Source organism: Thalassophryne amazonica, chromosome 8 (assembly GCF_902500255.1).
Source record: "Thalassophryne amazonica chromosome 8, fThaAma1.1, whole genome shotgun sequence".
In the NCBI taxonomy this organism is placed as follows: Eukaryota; Metazoa; Chordata; class Actinopteri; order Batrachoidiformes; family Batrachoididae; genus Thalassophryne; species Thalassophryne amazonica.
Window position 1 is genome coordinate 1,061,554 of NC_047110.1, and position 16,446 is coordinate 1,077,999.

The 16,446-nt window shown below is 43.2% G+C and overlaps 1 protein-coding gene across 1 annotated transcript in view; it reads left to right on the forward strand.

Moving 5' to 3' along the window:
• LOC117515192 (Fanconi anemia group A protein) overlaps positions 1–6,105 on the forward strand; it is a 114,045-nt gene extending 107,940 nt beyond the window's left edge. Inside the window, exons 35-39 of the mRNA XM_034175663.1 lie at positions 2,704–2,797; positions 3,689–3,764; positions 5,540–5,690; positions 5,763–5,861; positions 5,938–6,105. Coding sequence (XP_034031554.1) covers positions 2,704–2,797; positions 3,689–3,764; positions 5,540–5,690; positions 5,763–5,861; positions 5,938–6,021 — 504 coding nt within the window. The 3' untranslated portion in view covers positions 6,022–6,105. The remainder of the gene's footprint in view (positions 1–2,703; positions 2,798–3,688; positions 3,765–5,539; positions 5,691–5,762; positions 5,862–5,937) is intronic.
• The last annotated feature ends 10,341 nt before the right edge of the window (positions 6,106–16,446 follow it).

Here is a 16,446-nt window from a genome sequence, read left to right on the forward strand (position 1 = left end):
CAGTTTTCAATGGCTGACCCTACTCATTACCTGGTGGTGATCAGTTGACAGCCCACCCCTCTGTTAGTGTCCCTGTCTGTGTCAGTCTGTCATAACATGATTATCAAATTGATCTTTGACCAAGTGTGGTTTGGTATCCCGTGTACTCATGAACACTCTTGTGCTGGAAGAAGGTGCCTGTAATGAGAGCCCATGACCATCACAAAGGTTCAGCAACAATACACCAATCAGACTCAAATTAGGGGGGCCATTCCTTCCAATCACTATCTCCAGGTTTCTCCATCCCCTTCCTGAATCGGCACCTTGACGGGGTAAGGGGCTTTGAGCTCCACTGGTCCTGGAGGCTGCGTAGTCTGGAGCATCAGCTCCTGATGGAGCATCTCATGGAAAATTGGTAATTGTGTGGAGATAGACTCCAGGCAACTAGAAATGACCCTTCCATGAGTGGGACAATAAGGGAGTTACCTCGCCTGGGTTAGAGAGACCAGGGCCTCCTCCTGGAGCCAGCCTTAAGGGGAAGCTTGAAGCTGAGCACCTGGTGGCCGGGCCTATAAGTTTGGGTCTTGGTCTCACCAGTGACGTGTGGTGAGGTTGATGGCTGGTGAAGCCACTGACTTCATCACAATCAGATTTAAATACATATGAAGTTCACAGAGTAGCTTATTCACCATTTGATTGGCAGCAGTTAACGGTTATATTTAAAATCTCATATCAGCATTCTTTACACATACAAACTGTAGCACACAAAAAGCACATTTAATTAAAAAATTATTATGGGCTTACCTTTACTTATAAATGAAGTCCATGTGCCGCTCCTTCTGAACAAAAGCATCAATCAATCAATTCAATCAATCAATCAATTTTTTTATATAGCGCCAAATCACAACAAACAGTTGCCCCAAGGCGCTTTATATTGTAAGGCAGTGCCATACAATAATTATGTAAAACCCCAACGGTCAAAACGACCCCCTGTGAGCAAGCACTTGGCTACAGTGGGAAGGAAAAACTCCCTTTTAACAGGAAGAAACCTCCAGCAGAACCAGGCTCAGGGAGGGGCAGTCTTCTGCTGGGACTGGTTGGGGCTGAGGGAGAGAACCAGGAAAAAGACATGCTGTGGAGGGGAGCAGAGATCGATCACTAATGATTAAATGCAGAGTGGTGCATACAGAGCAAAAAGAGAAAGAAACAGTGCATCATGGGAACCCCCCAGCAGTCTAAGTCTATAGCAGCATAACTAAGGGATGGTTCAGGGTCACCTGATCCAGCCCTAACTATAAGCTTTAGCAAAAAGGAAAGTTTTAAGCCTAATCTTAAAAGTAGAGAGGGTGTCTGTCTCCCTGATCTGAATTGGGAGCTGGTTCCACAGGAGAGGAGCCTGAAAGCTGAAGGCTCTGCCTCCCATTCTACTCTTACAAACCCTAGGAACTACAAGTAAGCCTGCAGTCTGAGAGCGAAGCGCTCTATTGGATGACTCTATCAATGACTTGTTTGTAAGTTTTCCTGATCTTCCTTCAGTTTTAAAAGTCTCTCTGTCTCAGTGGAGATCACTGTCAGGGAAGAAAGTCGTCCTTTATGAGTCCGAGTCCGACTCTGTGTTTGGAGCCTTTTCTGGCTTTGAATCTGAGTGGTTGACTGCTCGTCTGTAATGAGAAAAGTCTTCAGGTCACAATATCTCATCTGAGTCCAGACATTGTCACAAGTTGAGAAAATAAGGAAGAAATGGCAGTTTCTTGCTGGACGTCCACACAGTCAGACTTTATGTGTGTCTTCTGTTGTCTGAAACAAACCTTTCAGCTCCGGTCTTTGGTCGTCCTTTTATTATTACCCCCTGCTTCGATTGAAAGTCCAGTTTAGAAAATTGTTTGTTTGGATATGTAATCCTTCATTCTTAAAGTCCAGACGAGAGGAAAAAATAAATGAACGGCTGCACTTGTAGTTTGCTGTCACTTATTCTGCAGCTGAGGAGTTGCTGCAAGAAGAATCCCTGGGATCACTAGTGCCCCCTACCATGAGGCAGGAGAACTGCGTGCCTCACCTGGTGCCTTTTTGCAGCTGTTTTGTGATCGCTCAGCACACGAAACACATTACACACACATACAGCTGTTGAGAAAAAACACTGTACATTATGTACATCAGCTAAACTATGGAATTTAAGTTCATACAGCCAAAGTTCTGTCCAAGGTGAGGCTCGGCTGGCTGCTGCCTCACCGCACGTCTCTGCTCAGTATTTGAACAGCAAATGTGAAAATTCAGAGATTTTGAATTTAAAAAAATAATCTAAAACTGATGAAGTTAAAAGGAAAATAACATAGTAGTAGTAGTATTATAGTACAAATCACTGGATAAATCACTGGATAAATAAAACCATTTAATTTATTTTTTTTCTTTCCATGATAGCAGGTGAGGCACAGACTCACCTGACTGTATGTCACTGGGTCTCACCACCCACAAGGAGACAGGGAGGCACCTGGTGTGCTGCTTCATGGTGAACAGGGGTGTAAACCCACACAGACCGATCCTTGGCAGATGTTACACATCCAATCTGAAGATGCTTTGTGTGCAATTTACTTTCTTCTGTTGCCACGGTGACTGAAAAACACAAATGAGTCAGAGTAGTTCTCCAGGAATGTGCACACTTCCACACTGCTGGGAAGACATTGTGTGCTGATGGCAGCCACTAACGCGTTCTTCTGCTTTCTGCAGGATCAAGACCAGCAGAGGTCCAGAACCATGTGCACATATCTGCTGACGGTGCTGGTGGACTCGCCTGATTGGCTTGTCATCTTTCAGTTAAAGGGTACAAAAGCCATTTCTGCAGAGAGAACTAATAGGGCAGTACAGTCTCATTTGGGAGCGGGTGCGAAAGGGGTAAAATATGATGCATATGATGTAATTTCTCTACTTCCGGTGTACGAACCACAGCATTTTAAATGGGGTTTTGGGCAAATTACATGCAAAGAAAGTGAGAATGCAAAGAAAAAGTGACAATGTGGTGGGAAAGTGGACATGTGTTGCTGTTCGTTTTTGATCTGGAGCACAGACGTGTCGAGGCGGTTTTGCAGGCGAGAGAACGGAGCTACTTTGGTTAGCTGTGGAGGCTAACACTTACCGACATGACGTCTCCCACCTCCTCGCCTTTTCTTCTCCACCGGGAACTGAAAAAAGAAATACTTTTCACTACCGCTTCTGTGATTGTAGCCAAAAACAAAACCGTACACCATTTATCTGTGTGAAGTTATGCTGTGTATATATTAAATGGAGGTCCCCGTAAGTGCAGATCCCGCAATATCACGGAGGGTTCAAATGAGACTACGGTCTCCTGCAAAATCAGGTTCCAGCCTCAACATGATTGCGTGGGTGTGCCCAGACACTCGTGGTGATACTGCATGTTCTCGTCTCTTGGACCAGTCACAATGCAGAATGATGAGTGGCTTTTTCTCAGTCTGGACATCTAAACAGCATCTGTGCACGTGTCTCCAGAGACAGACAGCATCTGAAGCTGCTGCCTTTATTTTGAAAACCAAATCTATCAAATGTTATTGTAGCAAAATAACTTATTCTCATGAAGATGTTTTTACCAAACGAAGCTGCTTTAGCGACACGAGGTTTTCAGGTAGACAGACTTTATGTTGACACTGTTTAGGAACTCTGAGTCTCCTCATGAAGAATTTGTTTCTCTTGACACCAGAACACGCTAAGCTGCCATCACTCAGCATGATGACGTCAGACGCTTCCTGCCGACTGCTGCCGTTTGTCTTTTACAGGTTAGTCTGTGACAGAAGAATGCTCACAAATACCCATCAAGCTGTCCATCAGAAGGACACTGTAGTTTTTGTCCTAATGTTGTTTGTATTTCTGACCAGAGGAAACTTTTATCTCTGACTGGGATGTGACCCTAACACTCTGAGGACGTAACGCTAACATTCTGGGGACATGACTGTAACACTCTGGGGATGTGACTCTAACACTCTGAGGACATAACGCTAACATTTTGGGGACATGACTGTAACACTCTGGGGATGTGACTCTGACACTCTGAGGACATAACGCTAACATTCTGGGGACATGACTGTAACACTCTGGGGATGTGACTCTGACACTCTGAGGACGTAACGCTAACATTCTGGGGACATGACTGTAACACTCTGGGGATGTGACTCTGACACTCTGAGGACGTAACGCTAACATTCTGGGGACATGACTGTAACACTCTGGGGATGTGACTCTGACACTCTGAGGACATAACGCTAACATTCTGGGGACATGACTGTAACACTCTGGGGATGTGACTCTGACACTCTGAGGACATAACGCTAACATTTTGGGGACATGACTGTAACACTCTGGGGATGTGACTCTGACACTCTGAGGACATAACGCTAACATTCTGGGGACATGACTGTAACACTCTGGGGATGTGACTCTAACACTCTGAGGACATAACGCTAACATTTTGGGGACATGACTGTAACACTCTGGGGATGTGACTCTGACACTCTGAGGACATAACGCTAACATTCTGGGGACATGACTGTAACACTCTGGGGATGTGACTCTGACACTCTGAGGACGTAACGCTAACATTCTGGGGACATGACTGTAACACTCTGGGGATGTGACTCTGACACTCTGAGGACATAACGCTAACATTCTGGGGACATGACTGTAACACTCTGGGGATGTGACTCTGACACTCTGAGGACGTAACGCTAACATTCTGGGGACATGACTGTAACACTCTGGGGATGTGACTCTGACACTCTGAGGACGTAACGCTAACATTCTGGGGACATGACTGTAACACTCTGGGGATGTGACTCTGACACTCTGAGGACGTAACGCTAACATTCTGGGGACATGACTGTAACACTCTGGGGATGTGACTCTGACACTCTGAGGACGTAACGCTAACATTCTGGGGACATGACTGTAACACTCTGGGGATGTGACTCTGACACTCTGAGGACGTAACGCTAACATTCTGGGGACATGACTGTAACACTCTGGGGATGTGACTCTGACACTCTGAGGACGTAACGCTAACATTCTGGGGACATGACTGTAACACTCTGGGGATGTGACTCTGACACTCTGAGGATGTAACGCTAACATTCTGGGGACATGACTGTAACACTCTGGGGATGTGACTCTGACACTCTGAGGACGTAACGCTAACATTCTGGGGACATGACTGTAACACTCTGGGGATGTGACTCTGACACTCTGAGGACGTAACGCTAACATTCTGGGGACATGACTGTAACACTCTGGGGATGTGACTCTGACACTCTGAGGACGTAACGCTAACATTCTGGGGACATGACTGTAACACTCTGGGGATGTGACTCTGACACTCTGAGGACGTAACGCTAACATTCTGGGGACATGACTGTAACACTCTGGGGATGTGACTCTGACACTCTGAGGACGTAACGCTAACATTCTGGGGACATGACTGTAACACTCCGGGGACGTGACTCTGACACTGTGGGGACAGACGGTCACTGGCTTCCTGTGACTGGAGATGTTTTGTTCTCAGACTGATGCTGCAGCAGAGTGCTGAGCTCCAGCACAGAGCCGTCGCTTGTCCAGGATTTGTCCATACGGCTGTCCTTTGCTACATCGAGCTGCTGCAGCTTTTCCTGGATGGACAAATGCCTCAAACACAGACTGACGCTGCAGCCAATGAGGTGACAGAGAACTTGATGTCACAGAGGCAGAAAGCAAACACAGATCCTGAACAATGTTCTGATTTCAAACAGATGGAGGTGCTACAGATTCAGAGCCGCAGTAAAGAGTTTGTGCTGAGGACCATTGCTGAGGCTCCGCCCACTGCTCTCCGCTGTAGTCAGCTGACACAGGTCTCTCTCTCTCACACACACACACACACACAGAGTCATGTCTTTTGTTTTTACTGTGATGTTGCTGCGTTTCCAGCTGGAGTCCCTGTGTGCACATTTGGACCCAGAAGTGGCAGCAGCTCTGTCTCAACACGTCGGCCCAGAGATGGACTTCCTGTGAACGTGTGATGTCACACTGACCAGCAGGAAGTGGTGCTCACATTGACAGAAGAAATGTGATGACAGACTCGACTTGACTCTTAATCAAATTAAATAAGAATAAAGATCTGACTTCAAGTGTTGTAAAATATTTAAAATAACTGTTATTATACACATATCTATGTTGTGCACACTGCAGTAACACACACACACTGTTCCTCAGATGTTTGAAAAATTTGTACATGATGTGCACACACTGCTGTGTTCTGAAGATGTTTTGGATGGAAAATATTCATGTGTTGAACTTTCTTGTTCCAGTACTTTCAGGTACACACACAGTTTAACACCACGTGTCCTAAAGAACCACTCAGTGGTTCCAGCAGCGGCGGGTCCTGAAAAACCTCTCAGGAAGGCAATTTTTTTGCTGATAATGATTAATCAATCAATCAATCAATCAATTTTTTTTTTATATAGCGCCAAATCACAACAAACAGTTGCCCCAAGGCGCTTTATATTGTAAGGCAAAGCCATACAATAATTATGTAAAACCCCAACGGTCAAAACGACCCCCTGTGAGCAAGCACTTGGCTACAGTGGGAAGGAAAAACTCCCTTTTAACAGGAAGAAACCTCCAGCAGAACCAGGCTCAGGGAGGGGCAGTCTTCTGCTGGGACTGGTTGGGGCTGAGGGAGAGAACCAGGAAAAAGACATGCTGTGGAGGGGAGCAGAGATCAATCACTAATGATTAAATGCAGAGTGGTGCATACAGAGCAAAAAGAGAAAGAAACAGTGCATCATGGGAACCCCCCAGCAGTCTAAGTCTATAGCAGCATAACTAAGGGACGGTTCAGGGTCACCTGATCCAGCCCTAACTATAAGCTTTAGCAAAAAGGAAAGTTTTAAGCCTAATCTTAAAAGTAGAGAGGGTGTCTGTCTGCCTGATCTGAATTGGGAGCTGGTTCCACAGGAGAGGAGCCTGAAAGCTGAAGGCTCTGCCTCCCATTCTACTCTTACAAACCCTAGGAACTACAAGTAAGCCTGCAGTCTGAGAGCGAAGCGCTCTATTGGGGTGATATGGTACTACGAGGTCCCTAAGATAAGATGGGACCTGATTATTCAAAACCTTATAAGTAAGAAGAAGAATTTTAAATTCTATTCTAGAATTAACAGGAAGCCAATGAAGAGAGGCCAATATGGGTGAGATATGCTCTCTCCTTCTAGTCCCCGTCAGTACTCTAGCTGCAGCATTTTGAATTAACTGAAGGCTTTTTAGGGAACTTTTAGGACAACCTGATAATAATGAATTACAATAGTCCAGCCTAGAGGAAATAAATGCATGAATTAGTTTTTCAGCATCACTCTGAGACAAGACCTTTCTGATTTTAGAGATATTGCGTAAATGCAAAAAGGCAGTCCTACATATTTGTTTAATATGCGCTTTGAATGACATATCCTGATCAAAAATGACTCCAAGATTTCTCACAGTATTACTAGAGGTCAGGGTAATGCCATCCAGAGTAAGGATCTGGTTAGACACCATGCTTCTAAGATTTGTGGGGCCAAGTACAATAACTTCAGTTTTATCTGAGTTTAAAAGCAGGAAATTAGAGGTCATCCATGTCTTTATGTCTGTAAGACAATCCTGCAGTTTAGCTAATTGGTGTGTATCCTCTGGCTTCATGGATAGATAAAGCTGGGTATCATCTGCGTAACAATGAAAATTTAAGCAATACCGTCTAATAATACTGCCTAAGGGAAGCATGTATAAAGTGAATAAAATTGGTCCTAGCACAGAACCTTGTGGAACTCCATAATTAACTTTAGTCTGTGAAGAAGATTCCCCATTTACATGAACAAACTGTAATCTATTAGACAAATATGATTCAAACCACCGCAGTGCAGTGCCTTTAATACCTATGGCATGCTCTAATCTCTGTAATAAAATTTTATGGTCAACAGTATCAAAAGCAGCACTGAGGTCCAACAGAACAAGCACAGAGATAAGTCCACTGTCCGAAGCCATAAGAAGATCATTTGTAACCTTCACTAATGCTGTTTCTGTACTATGATGAATTCTAAAATCTGACTGAAACTCTTCAAATAGACCATTCCTCTGCAGGTGATCAGTTAGCTGTTTTACAACTACCCTGTCAAGAATCTTTGAGAGAAAAGGAAGGTTGGAGATTGGCCTATAATTAGCTAAGATAGCTGGGTCAAGTGATGGCTTTTTAAGTAATGGTTTAATTACTGCCACCTTAAAAGCCTGTGGTACATAGCCAACTAACAAAGATAGATTGATCATATTTAAGATTGAAGCATTAAATAATGGTAGGACTTCCTTGAGCAGCCTGGCAGGAATGGGGTCTAATAAACATGTTGATGGTTTGGATGAAGTAACTAATGAAAATAACTCAGACAGAACAATCGGAGAGAAAGAGTCTAACCAAATACCGGCATCACTGAAAGCAGCCAAAGATAACGATACATCTTTGGGATGGTTATGAGTAATTTTTTCTCTAATAGTCAAAATTTTGTTAGCAAAGAAAGTCATGAAGTCATTACTAGTTAAAGTTAATGGAATACTCAGCTCAATAGAGCTCTGACTCTTTGTCAGCCTGGCTACAGTGCTGAAAAGAAACCTGGGGTTGTTCTTATTTTCTTCAATTAGTGATGAGTAGAAAGATGTCCTAGCTTTACGGAGGGCTTTTTTATAGAGCAACAAACTCTTTTTCCAGGCTAAGTGAAGATCTTCTAAATTAGTGAGACGCCATTTCCTCTCCAACTTACGGGTTATCTGCTTTAATCTACGAGTTTGTGAGTTATACCACGGAGTCAGACACTACTGATTTAAAGCTCTCTTTTTCAGAGGAGCTACAGCATCCAAAGTTGTCTTTGATGATGAGTGGTTAGCACTGTTGCCTCACAGCAAGAAGGTCATTGAATTTGGTTCCCACCTGTGGCCTTTCTGTGTGGAGTTTGCATGGGTTTCCTCTGGGTGCTCCGGTTTCCTCCCACATTTAAAGACATGCAGGTTAGCTGAATTGGAAACTTTATAATTGCACAGGTCTCCCTTGCAAAAGAGGTCTCTATCTCAATGGGACTAACCTGGCAAATAAAGGTTAAATTAAATTAAAATCTGAAAAGACAGCAAGTAGTTAAAATCCAAGATGGCACACATGGAGGGACACAGCAGACGCCAGAATATTCGGATTGTTGATTGAAACTGATGCTATTGAGGGCCCGCCCCCTTCTGATTTTTTTCTCCCAACTCCTCGACAATGTTTCTGGAATGGAGGTGCTCGCTTCACATCGGGATTGGACAGAACGTACTGGAGCTTAAAGGACATGTCCCACCAAAATCATAACAATTTAGATTTAGGCTGTTAGTGAGCACCTGCTGATCCACCGGGATTACTTTGTGCACTTCCGTGACCAGTTTGAAAGTATACAGCATTCACAACAAACAGCTACGGAGATGTCTGAAAACAGAGTACTCATGAGTACTCGGGTGTTTCTGACAGGTGACGTAGTTAATGGAAGCGTCCCAGTGTGTGCTTAATGGAATGTAGCTGATAACATTAAGAACTGAAGCACAGATTAATTCCAAACTTTACATAAGTGTGATGTCGTGTTATGACGATTTTTGTGATAAGTGATCATTTTGATGTGGTCACGGTAAAAGCTGTGGCTCAAAGAAGCACACACACACACCAAGCTTTGTAGCACAAATACACGCATTCCAGCTCCAAATTCCCCCCCCCCCCCCCCCCAAAAAAAACAAAATAAAAATCTAGCCACAAAAAACAAAAGGAGTAAAATCAGAACATGCCAGACTCACCATCATGTTATGGATTAATTTCCAAATGTAAGCTCCATGCAGTCAAAGAAGCGCACACGTGAGATTGCCAGCTGCAATTCTGCCTCTCTCTCGATCGTGGCACGTAAAATAATGTCCATGACCTCCTGGAAATAATGTATTCTGACTTTTTCCAATGTAACAAATCCATCTCCATGTCCAAGCAGTCTGTTAAAAACAATGTCCTACAATGTCCAGACACTTCATCGGGTGCATCTCTGGTCAAATCTCGTTGACTCCTGGTGACTTGCAAATGAGGAGTTTTTTGGCTACCTCAGTGACTTCCATTGGGGAGATGGCACCAGATCTGCCCAAGCCTTTCATCCCTGCCTCCTTTGTAGAAGGTAATGTCAGGAGGATTGAGGAGATCCTCAAAGTGTTCCTTCCACTTGCTGACTATATCCCCAGTCCAAGTAAACAGCTCTCCAACTTAAATAACTCAGGAAAGGGAGGCAGTTCTATATCCAGGCTGTTTTTAGCAGTTTTCCAGAACTGCTTTGAACCCGACCAAAAGTCATTCTGCATGGTTTCTCCAAACTCCTCCCACATGAGTTTGTGGTTGCGGAACCACTGGCTGCAGTCCTTCTGGCCTGCAGGTAAATGTCTGCTGATTATGGAGACAACCAAACACAAAAGGCCCCCTCCTTCAGCCTGATGGCTTCCCTCATTGCAGGTCTCCACTCTGGGTTCTTGGGTTGCCACTGCAAGAAGCATCAACCACCATCTGGCCACTGGTTTGACCATGGACCAGTCTGACTCCATTCCCCTGACCTCTTATGTATGCAGGAGATGTTCTTTGGGGGTGCAAGTTAAATGTCTTTTGGACAGGTTCATTCACCAAAAGTTTCCATAGAACCCTCATGACTCATTTAGGTTTTCCTGATCAGTTTTCAATGGCTGACCCTACTCATTACCTGGTGGTGATCAGTTGACAGCCCACCCCTCTGTTAGTGTCCCTGTCTGTGTCAGTCTGTCATAACATGATTATCAAATTGATCTTTGACCAAGTGTGGTTTGGTATCCCATGTACTCATGAACACTCTTGTGCTGGAAGAAGGTGCCTGTAATGAGAGCCCATGACCATCACAAAGGTTCAGCAACAATACACCAATCAGACTCAAATCAGGGGGGCCATTCCTTCCAATCACTATCTCCAGGTTTCTCCATCCCCTTCCTGAATCGGCACCTTGACGGGGTAAGGGGCTTTGAGCTCCACTGGTCCTGGAGGCTGCGTAGTCTGGAGCATCAGCTCCTGATGGAGCATCTCATGGAAAATTGGTAATTGTGTGGAGACAGACTCCAGGCAACTAGAAATGACCCTTCCATGAGTGGGACAATAAGGGAGTTACCTCGCCTGGGTTAGAGAGACCAGGGCCTCCTCCTGGAGCCAGCCTTAAGGGGAAGCTTGAAGCTGAGCACCTGGTGGCCGGGCCTATAAGTTTGGGTCTTGGTCTCACCAGTGACGTGTGGTGAGGTTGATGGCTGGTGAAGCCACTGACTTCATCACAATCAGATTTAAATACATATGAAGTTCACAGAGTAGCTTATTCACCATTTGATTGGCAGCAGTTAACGGTTATATTTAAAATCTCATATCAGCATTCTTTACACATACAAACTGTAGCACACAAAAAGCACATTTAATTAAAAAATTATTATGGGCTTACCTTTACTTATAAATGAAGTCCATGTGCCGCTCCTTCTGAACAAAAGCATCAATCAATCAATCAATTTTTTTTATATAGCGCCAAATCACAACAAACAGTTGCCCCAAGGCGCTTTATATTGTAAGGCAGTGCCATACAATAATTATGTAAAACCCCAACGGTCAAAACGACCCCCTGTGAGCAAGCACTTGGCTACAGTGGGAAGGAAAAACTCCCTTTTAACAGGAAGAAACCTCCAGCAGAACCAGGCTCAGGGAGGGGCAGTCTTCTGCTGGGACTGGTTGGGGCTGAGGGAGAGAACCAGGAAAAAGACATGCTGTGGAGGGGAGCAGAGATCAATCACTAATGATTAAATGCAGAGTTGTGCATACAGAGCAAAAAGAGAAAGAAACAGTGCATCATGGGAACCCCCCAGCAGTCTACGTCTATAGCAGCATAACTAAGGGATGGTTCAGGGTCACCTGATCCAGCCCTAACTATAAGCTTTAGCAAAAAGGAAAGTTTTAAGCCTAATCTTAAAAGGGGTGATATGGTACTATGAGGTCCCTAAGATAAGATGGGACCGGATTATTCAAAACCTTATAAGTAAGAAGAAGAATTTTAAATTCTATTCTAGAATTAACAGGAAGCCAATGAAGAGAGGCCAACACGGGTGAGATATGCTCTCTCCTTCTAGTCCCCGTCAGTACTCTAGCTGCAGCATTTTGAATTAACTGAAGGCTTTTTAGGGAACTTTTAGGACAACCTGATAATAATGAATTACAATAGTCCAGCCTAGAGGAAATAAATGCATGAATTAGTTTTTCAGCATCACTCTGAGACAAGACCTTTCTAATTTTAGAGATATTGCGTAAATGCAAAAAAGCAGTCCTACATATTTGTTTAATATGCACTTTGAATGACATATCCTGATCAAAAATGACTCCAAGATTTCTCACAGTATTACTAGAGGTCAGGGTAATGCCATCCAGAGTAAGGATCTGGTTAGACACCATGTTTCTAAGATTTGTGGGGCCAAGTACAATAACTTCAGTTTTATCTGAGTTTAAAAGCAGGAAATTAGAGGTCATCCATGTCTTTATGTCTGTAAGACAATCCTGCAGTTTAGCTAATTGGTGTGTGTCCTCTGGCTTCAATGAAAATTTAAACAATACCGTCTAATAATACTGCCTAAGGGAAGCATGTATAAAGTGAATAAAATTGGTCCTAGCACAGAACCTTGTGGAACTCCATAATTAACTTTAGTCTGTGAAGAAGATTCCCCATTTACATGAACAAATTGTAATCTATTAGACAAATATGATTCAAACCACCGCAGCGCAGTGCCTTTAATACCTATGGCATGCTCTAATCTCTGTAATAAAATTTTATGGTCAACAGTATCAAAAGCAGCACTGAGGTCTAACAGAACAAGCACAGAGATGAGTCCACTGTCCGAGGCCATAAGAAGATCATTTGTAACCTTCACTAATGCTGTTTCTGTACTATGATGAATTCTAAAACCTGACTGAAACTCTTCAAATAGACCATTCCTCTGCAGATGATCAGTTAGCTGTTTTACAACTACCCTTTCAAGAATTTTTGAGAGAAAAGGAAGGTTGGAGATTGGCCTATAATTAGCTAAGATAGCTGGGTCAAGTGATGGCTTTTTAAGTAATGGTTTAATTACTGCCACCTTAAAAGCCTGTGGTACATAGCCAACTAACAAAGATGGATTGATCATATTTAAGATCGAAGCATTAAATAATGGTAGGGCTTCCTTGAGCAGCCTGGTAGGAATGGGGTCTAATAAACATGTTGATGGTTTGGATGAAGTAACTAATGAAAATAACTCAGACAGAACAATTGGAGAGAAAGAGTCTAACCAAATACCGGCATCACTGAAAGCAGCCAAAGATAACGATACGTCTTTGGGATGGTTATGAGTAATTTTTTCTCTAATAGTTAAAATTTTGTTAGCAAAGAAAGTCATGAAGTCATTACTAGTTAAAATTAATGGAATACTCAGCTCAATAGAGCTCTGACTCTTTGTCAGCCTGGCTACAGTGCTGAAAAGAAACCTGGGGTTGTTCTTATTTTCTTCAATTAGTGATGAGTAGAAAGATGTCCTAGCTTTATGGAGGGCTTTTTTATAGAGCAACAGACTCTTTTTCCAGGCTAAGTGAAGATCATCTAAATTAGTGAGACGCCATTTCCTCTCCAACTTACGGGTTATCTGCTTTAAGCTACGAGTTTGTGAGTTATACCACGGAGTCAGACACTTCTGATTTAAAGCTCTCTTTTTCAGAGGAGCTACAGCATCCAAAGTTGTCTTCAATGAGGATGTAAAACTATTGACGAGATCCTCTATCTCACTTACAGAGTTTAGGTAGCTACTCTGCTCTGTGTTGGTATATGGCATTAGAGAACATAAAGAAGGAATCATATCCTTAAACCTAGTTACAGCACTTTCTGAAAGACTTCTAGTGTAATGAAACTTATTCCCCACTGCTGGGTAGTCCATCAAAGTAAATGTAAATGTTATTAAGAAATGATCAGACAGAAGGGAGTTTTCAGGGAATACTGTTAAGTCTTCTATTTCCATACCTTAAGTCATTAAGGTGACACATTCAGTAAATACTAAGCAAGACAATCGTATCAATTTGTTGTTCGCTGATTAACTCATACAGCGGTACCTCCACTAGATGGCAGCATACAACAGAAAGACTTCCCTTCAAGCTACATAAATTACAGATGGAAAGCTTTGGAAGAAAGTTACATCTAAGAACGTTCACAAGCAAAATGAAGTGGCCCCGCAATAAACGAGTCTACTTATTCACACTGGGAGCAGCTGAGGATTAGGGACCTTGGCCAAGGGCCCTTAGTGATCTTCAGATGGAAAAGTACCAAGAGAATTTTGAAGCAACTGAAAAACCCTCTAGCCCAAGTAATGTGGCTGAGTTAAGATCATTTCTCTGTTGACCTGCTGTGGAAAGTTCAGACCAAATTTGTCAACACTGATCGCACCAATGTTGTTGCGTAAAGATGTTCGGTGGGACAGAATCGTGTAAAACGGCTTCTGAGGAAGTGAAAAAGGAGCTGACGTCAAACAAAGTGTGAGTACACCTTAACCCGGATCTGCCACTATTATTGTCATGTGATGCTTCACTGTAAAGTGAGTATCAGAACATTAAAAAGTGAAAGTCGGTAGTGTTTGAGAGTATGAGGAAAGGAGAGATGGGGAGGATGGAGGCAACTGTTTATCCAAGGCTTTACAAGATGGACAAACTATCTGCATGTGCCAGAAACGTCTGTGCCATGTGAGAGGAGCGTCTTCCCCAAAACTGGAGAACCTTTATCATTAAGCATGTGTAACAGTACTTCAGTGTTTTATGACATCTTGCCCTTTGTTCTTCCATGGAAATGCTATGTTGAAGATTGGCCAGTAGATGTCGCCATATTTGATCATAGCTACTTCCGTAATTGTATCAAATGCTTCAACACAACTGCTTCATATTGATTCTGTGGTTCAAAAAGTAACGGTTTCCCCTTCACTAGCGTTACCCATGATGTCATCAATGTCCAGTTTTCTGAGAGGTTCATGTTTTTGGGCGTTTATCCGCAGCAGGTGAAATCAGGCTAAATTCCCCACATTAATGACTTAAATTCTCAGAGCACACGGCACTAAAAATAAAATGAAATGCATCAATATTTTCATAACTCTTGATTTATTTAGAATAAGGCAGTGCAGTCTCATTTGATCCCTGCATGATATCTCGGGATTTGACCACTTATGGGGACAGCCGCTGTGGTTGTGCAATATACACACCGTATAACTTCACACGGAAAAATGGTGTAGTTTTGTTTTCGACTGCAATCACTGAAGCAGTTGTGAAAAGTGCTTTTTTTTTCAGTTGCCAGTGGTGAAGGGAAGACGAAGCAGAAGAAAGCGGTCGTATTGGTAAGTCTTAGCCTACACAGCTAACCACAGTAGCTGTGTAGGCTGAGCGTAATATGCGTCATATTTTACCTCTTTTGTGCCCTCCCTCAAACATACTGTGGTGCCCAAAAGTCACCTCATTTTATTTACGAGTGATATGCACTTTAACGATGGTCCTATTTGAACAAGAGCTGAACCTGGACTGATTTCATTGTCAAAGCTGCTCTTTAAAGAATAAAACATGGATGAAAGTCTTTCTGAATCCTGTTTTTTTTTTTCTCATTTTCCTGTTTCACTACGTAAGGCTGTGTGCTGAAGACAGATCAGTAAACAGTTTGTACAGTTTGTGAACCGTTACATAAAAACTAAATTTTAGCTGCAAAGAGACACAGACTCCTGTTTTCTCTGAGGAAGAAGCTTTTTGGAAACAGAGGCTTTAATGTGTAAAATAAACTGTTAATTTCTGAATGTATCAGCAGACACCGACACAGGAGGAAGTCTGGAGGATTCAATGAAGGATTTTGTTGAAGTTGGTTCTTTCTGCGAGTCTGAACTGAAAAGCTTGACAAGAGTCCTGCAGTGGGGCTGTTTAGACAGTGAGAGACCCTGCAACCCGCTGTGTGCTGCAGCAGAGAGAAAACTGAGCTGCCGTACACAGCGCTTGGCCTCACAGAAAATTCATGTCACCGACTACAACCTGTTTTCAAAAAATGGAGATGTGAAGGCAGAACTTGGTGACCAGTGAATCGCGACATTGAGCTCTGCAAAGTTAAACGGTCATGTTGGCGCATATAAAAGGCTGTTACCAATATCTGCAAAAATGCACATCAGCACCGATAATAGTTGACCTCGAGCAAGTATACGGGTGAAGGTGCAGCACCTGTTTGAGGTGCACGCTTTTGGCAACCGGCTGCGCCACCTGCTTTTGTGTTTGATATTCCCTGATGATTTTGCCATTCTCTGTAGCAAAAAAAAAGCAACAACCTCAAACTGTCATGATTGGTG